Source organism: Juglans regia, chromosome 5 (assembly GCF_001411555.2).
Source record: "Juglans regia cultivar Chandler chromosome 5, Walnut 2.0, whole genome shotgun sequence".
NCBI lineage: Eukaryota > Viridiplantae > Streptophyta > Magnoliopsida > Fagales > Juglandaceae > Juglans > Juglans regia.
In genome coordinates this window covers 16,030,467-16,036,451 of record NC_049905.1, presented here as the reverse complement: position 1 = coordinate 16,036,451, position 5,985 = coordinate 16,030,467, and the positions used below count along the sequence as shown (strand labels likewise).

Below are 5,985 nucleotides of genomic sequence, written 5' to 3'. Positions count from 1 at the left end.
TGTTTTGCCACTTGTGTATTGCTAAAAAGAATATTCGTTGCAAATTGCATACTGTTAGATACATACTAGATGCACTACATCTCTAACTGTCATGAACGAGAGTATGTGACCTTATGTTACATGTCCTGATACTTCATGCTCCGTCAAATCCAAAGCAAAACCTATAGGCGTCACAAGCATTGTTTAAGAGTCCTTGTGCACAAGATCCTTGGGTTGCTTCTTGGTCAGTCTATCTGATTCCCTAAAACAACTAACTGAAAGACTCCTAGCCAAAAAGACCCTTTACCCTTGTACTCCACTACCGCGCCACTCGTCGTCCTGCCCCTCCACTAATGCCTAAGCATATTCTTTGAAAAGTGATACAGATATAAAGAGATTACATAAAAGTAATTTTACAAGCTGACATGGTTTCATTTGATCCGCTAGATTTACTTTATAATAAAAGTAACTTTACGATTTGACTAACCATATCATGCCATGTCAATTTATGGGATTATTTTTCTATAATTTTTTTGTGGCTAAAGAATTTATCATATTTTAATGGTATAGAGGAAAGATAGGTAAGTAATATTACAATGTGGAGAGTATTACATATAGAATACAAACTAAAATATTACATAAACCAAAGTCTTACATTATTACATAAACCAAGGCCAATGCACTAAAAGACTCCTAGCCAAAAACGCCCTCTGCTCTTGTATTCCAATACCTTGCCACTTGTCATCGTACCCGTCCACTATGCCCACGCAGATTCCCTTATCTCCACGTAAGACATATTCCCTTTGGACCCGGGTGGTTGGAAAGTTTCATGTTGTCTACCTGCATTGTTGAATACGATGTATATTTATTAGACATTTATTGTGTTCAGTGTTTGGATGCACTGTAGATCTATTCTACACATTGTGTTTGGAAGCGTTTGCAAATCTGTTGCACATATACTGTGTTATCTTATCTTGAGGTCCTTGTCATGTTGGGAGGTCATGTTGGGAGGAGGGGAAAAGACTGTCCAGTTTGGATATACAAAACTATATTTTTTTTATTATTATATTTTTTTTAAACTCTCACATAAAATATAATAAATAATTCAAATTTTTTTTAAATCTTAAAATAAAAATAATAATAAAAAATTATATTCTAATAATATTTTATTCAACTTTTAACAAAACATCTCATTTCATCTTATCTGAACTGCGTAACCAAACAAGACAAATAAAGAAGAGATGCATCTTTTTCTTTGTCGCTGTATAGCAATCATCCCTAAGGTTTTATATCAACATGTTTTTCCCTATCTGGGTTTGTTTCTATACTTGACCAAAAAGATCAGGAAACAGTATTTTGAAAAAAATAGGGAGTTTAGTCAAGTTGTCTGCACTCATATTGCAATATTTAGCCAATTAAGCTGTTTCCTTCGCATACCATATGTTGTTTCTTTACATAAAAATATAGTTTTTTTCTTTCTTTTTTTCTTGTATGTGCAGGACATATTTATATTTCAATGGATCGCAGTCAAATGCTATAGATAGTGCATATCTTGAGGACTCGATAGGCATATGAAATTTGATAATAATGCAGTTCATTTTCTTGTTTTGTCTTCCTGTGCGCATGACTTTTGACATGAAGACTTATAGCTAGTGATCAAGTCAAGAAAGCTGCTAAAGGAGCGAGTCAAGAAAGCTTCTGAGGATCAAGATTGTTGGCACTTTCAATATTTTTGTCTCCATATCAATATTCTTGCTTGACGATATATGGCACTGATGCCAAGCCACAACTCAAGTCAATGATCTCATGATCTCATAGCTTCTTAGCTTCTAGAACCTTTGTAGTTGTGTTTGGATGTTTAATTGAGTTGAGTTGAGTTGAGATGATAAAATATTGTTAGAATATTATTTTTTAATATTATTATTATTTTGGAGTTTGAAAAAGTTGAATTATTTATTATATTTTGTATTGAAATTTGAAAAAGTTGTAATGGTGAGTTGAAATCTTTATCAAATCAGACCCTACTTTTTTGGGGAATTTTTCAATAGCCCTGTTACTTGAAATCTTATTTCTTTTATATTCAGATATGCACCATGCCAACATATATCTTAAAGCAACTTTTATTCAATGGTGTGGAGTCAAATGATAGTCGAGTTAGTCTACATACAGTCCCTAAATGGGGATTGCTCATACGAGTTCATACAATTATGTTTTAAAAATTTTTAAATTACAATAATATCTTTTTTAAAATAATGTTTGTTCCCCTTTTACCCCCATTCATCAGTGAGATTGCACATGCAGTCCCCCACTCAAGACTGCAAATAGAATTTCTCACATCCTAATTATTTATAATGTTGGAATAGATATCATTTTGACTTTATCACATATGATATCTTCCAAGTACATGTTCTGTTCTGCTTTTTTTTTTTTTCTTCATGTTATTGATTTTCAATTTTGTTATGAAGGAGTCAGCTAAGAAAATAAATGTAGGGTTATTGAATATTGATATTTATTTCTACTTTCACCAGCCCTTAAATGCAGATTCCCAATATGTATTAGTTTAAAAGAAATATAACTTTAAGATTTTGGATTGAAGGCTTTTTGCCCCCTCTTAATATTCAAAAACAAACAAAATTAGCTGAAAACAGTTACAAAACAGTTAACAGTACTACTCATTCATCAAAAAATAGCCATAAGGTGATTCCTTATGGGAAGATGCCATTGATCCTTTTGCTTGGGATGGGGTCTTCTCAGTAGAGACTGTTGCAGTTTTTACCAAAGCCTTCATTCCTTTACAAGACTTCATGTGCGAATGCAATTTTTCTGGCTTGAACGACTTTCTGCATTGTCTGCATTTAAGTAAGAAGCATTTTGTTTCAGTTTGTGGTGTTTATGTATTCATTCACAAGCCATGAATTACAACATTCAGCTCAATCAATCCTCTTCCTTGAAATTATAACTAAATATTCCCCTATGTAATCAAAACATGCAATCCATATGGTTATTTACTTTGATTAAAAAAACCAAATCATGATGATATAGCCCAGCTATGTATAACAGCAAAGATAGTTTATTTCAACACAATTGATAGATTATGAATATAGATAGAAACTAAAATTTTAATAAAGAAACAATACATTATAGTTAACCCAACATGATTTGACCCCTGTATTAGTGGACGTCATAATGATCCACCTATTATAGACTTAAAACATTTTTCTTTGCAGTTTGATTGAAGTCTGTTGGATCTTTGGAGAGGATGCGAGGGTGCAGTACACGCAACTAGGGTTTACTCTGCAAGGATGGGTCCAAAGGACCTTGCCTTGGAGAGGTTCTCCGACATCACAAAAAAAAAAAAAGTCTGTTGGATCTTTGACATCAACTAGATTCCCACTCATTGAACACTTGGCATTTGTCTAACTTTGCAGTGACTCTGCTTCCCCCCTTATCTCATTTGATGATTCTGATCTACAGTAGGATGGAGTCAGCCTGAATTTCTGGGCTTCTTTTCAAGCTCCCAATTCAGGCATGGGAAGTCAACCATGGTGAAAATCCCGAAGGTTTTGTTCTTACCCTTTAACCCTATTTAGAACAAATGGACATTCGATTCAATTCACCATTAAACCATTGGTATTCACTGAAATCTATTACTAGCAAGAGAGATTTAGAGTCACTTACGAGCAATTTGGCCAAGCCATTGGTTTGTAAGTACTTGAAATGGCTTTTTGTTTAGGAAATTCACTCTGCTTCTTCTGTGAATCCTCTCCTCGATCATAATAGCTTTTCCTGCACCACCAAGTTCATGCAAAATCAAACAAAGAGCTAAACAAAAAGCTCTTTTATTGTAAAATAGATCAAACATATCACATCAATTTGTGAGACTTATTTTTGTAAGATCATTTATAAAACTCTAGCAGTTCTCGAATAAGGATGCTGTGACCTTAACGTACCAAGTATTGTGCTGCTGCTGCTGCTGCTGTTGTTTTTGTTGATGGTTTTCTTGCTGCTGTTGTTGATTCCAAGTAGTCCCAAAAACCCTTGCAGACCCTCCCAATCTCTCTCCTTTACGAATCTCAGCCTCAACATTGGGCTTAAAGGAAGATTTGTTTTTGTCAGCTCTATTCATCATGATCAACGCAGCATCATTGGTATCCGCAGCACCACAAGTAATCAAATTGCGTAGCATACTCGAAGCTCCACTTGAATAGCTCTTACTCTTTGTAAATGACGATGGAGAAGAAGATGCCTTTTCCGCTTTTTCCTTCTTGTTGCTGCTCTTCATTTTATTCTTCTTGCTCGGTGGTGTGGAACAAAAGGAAGAATCTCCGAGGTTTTCACCTTGTTGATGCATCTCTGCTTCGAGCTTTAGTGACTCGTTAGTTAATGTTGACCTATCTGAGCCAAATAAAGGGGATTCTTGATTGATTTCAGAAGAGAAATCTGTTGAGGTATTGGTTTCAGGGTGCCCTTCAAATGATGCTACTTTGGATGAATGTCGCTGCCGGGGTTGGTCTTCCGCATGGACTTCGACAGGCTGCTGCTGCTGCTGCTGCCTTTTCAATATGGAAGCTTTGTTTTCGCTGTGTGAATGATGATCTGTAATTTATGCAGCAATCAATTTGAATTTGAACGAGAAGGGAAGAACTGTAAAACGAAAGGATGGGAGTGGTCCAATTGGACTAAATTCAAACAAAATCAGAAGGAATCTTTGAGACTTACCAAAAGAGGCAGAGACAATCTCGGAACCTTTGAGAACATATTCAATGTCTGAGATAGGAGTGATAAGGTCATCATCCAGCAAATCTTGCCAAACATAACCTGTCTTGTACCTCCTGCCATTGTCAATTCAAATGGCAACTAAATATCTCCATAAATCAGTCCTGAAGAGGAACAATATATATATATATATATATGGAACATTCATATATATACCTTTTGTAGGACCAAGCGAAGGCTTCGGGCATGTCTTTTCCTCTCAAATCCGCAAGCCACCTTTTAACATCTTTTTTGTTTTTTTCACAGATATAAAGAAACAGATCAATACCCATTAATGAAAAACCACCATATTTGACACAGAAAACTCGAGACAGACTATATATATATTCACCTCGTAGATAGACGCCATTGTTGCGGTTGAAATGCTGAACCCGAATAAGATGGGGATGCTCAACATGACCCATGTGACTCAGAAAGTAAACGATGTGTATGCGCCTCACTTCTCCTCCTTGGGCTTCCATTCTTCTTCTTCTTTTTCTTCTTCTATTGCTGCTGCACTAAAGACCCGCACACCAGCACCAGGAAGTTAGGAACAGCAACAAGAAAAATCCTTTTATTCTCTGGCAAAGTCTCTCAGATCATTAACCAACAAAAATTCAAAATATAATATTAAATATGTGTGTAAGAGAGGGAGAGTGCATGAGAAATCCAAGAGAAATCTTTGTCTCTCTGCCGGCCTACTGCACAAAAAGCCGGGAACAAAACATATTCCTCATGCTTGATTATAATAATATGATGATCAATCAATATTTATTGATTCATGCATGCAGTGCAGGCCTACCTACACAACTATATCTATATACATTTATATATATGTGCAAGGATTGTATAAAATAATCCAATAACAAGATAACTTTCTCGCAGAAACAAAAGGATGAAATCGGTAAACTCGAGATAGTTACCAGTTGATTGCTTTCCTTTATACTCAAACTTAAACTTTTCCTCCCGGCCTTCTTCACCTGCATGCAGTCTATTTGTGTGTATGTGAGAGGCAATGTGATGGATTTGTGGACCAAAATATATGGAATATTGACCAGATTTAAGAGCAGCTATATGGGGAGAGAGAAGATGCCTGTTTTGCCACCCGCCTGCTTTATCTGATTTCCCGCTATTTAACGAACTAATAACATTGAAAGCAGGAACTTTCAGAGATTTTTTTAAGATAATCACGGCGGTTTTTATATTTTACCATGTCAATATATTAATATATAATATAATAAATTAATTATG

General features: G+C 35.4%; 1 protein-coding gene across 2 annotated transcripts; it reads right to left on the bottom strand.

Moving 5' to 3' along the window:
* Positions 1–2,510: 2,510 nt before the first annotated feature.
* LOC118343714 (protein UPSTREAM OF FLC-like) lies at positions 2,511–5,770 on the bottom strand. 2 transcript variants are annotated; one of them, XM_035690395.1, is made up of 7 exons: positions 5,658–5,770; positions 5,087–5,252; positions 4,912–4,981; positions 4,699–4,811; positions 3,930–4,575; positions 3,658–3,765; positions 2,511–2,828 (listed from the first exon to the last, which is right to left on the bottom strand). In XM_035690395.1, exons 1-7 carry the CDS (start codon positions 5,718–5,720, stop codon positions 2,648–2,650), a joined length of 1,347 nt encoding a protein of 448 aa, XP_035546288.1. In that variant the 5' UTR covers positions 5,721–5,770; the 3' UTR covers positions 2,511–2,647. The 2 variants fall into 2 exon arrangements, with proteins under 2 accessions (XP_035546288.1, XP_035546289.1); XM_035690396.1 differs by lacking the exon at positions 2,511–2,828 and adding an exon at positions 3,034–3,561 and having other exon boundaries at positions 5,658–5,758.
* Between the last annotated feature and the right edge of the window lie 215 nt (positions 5,771–5,985).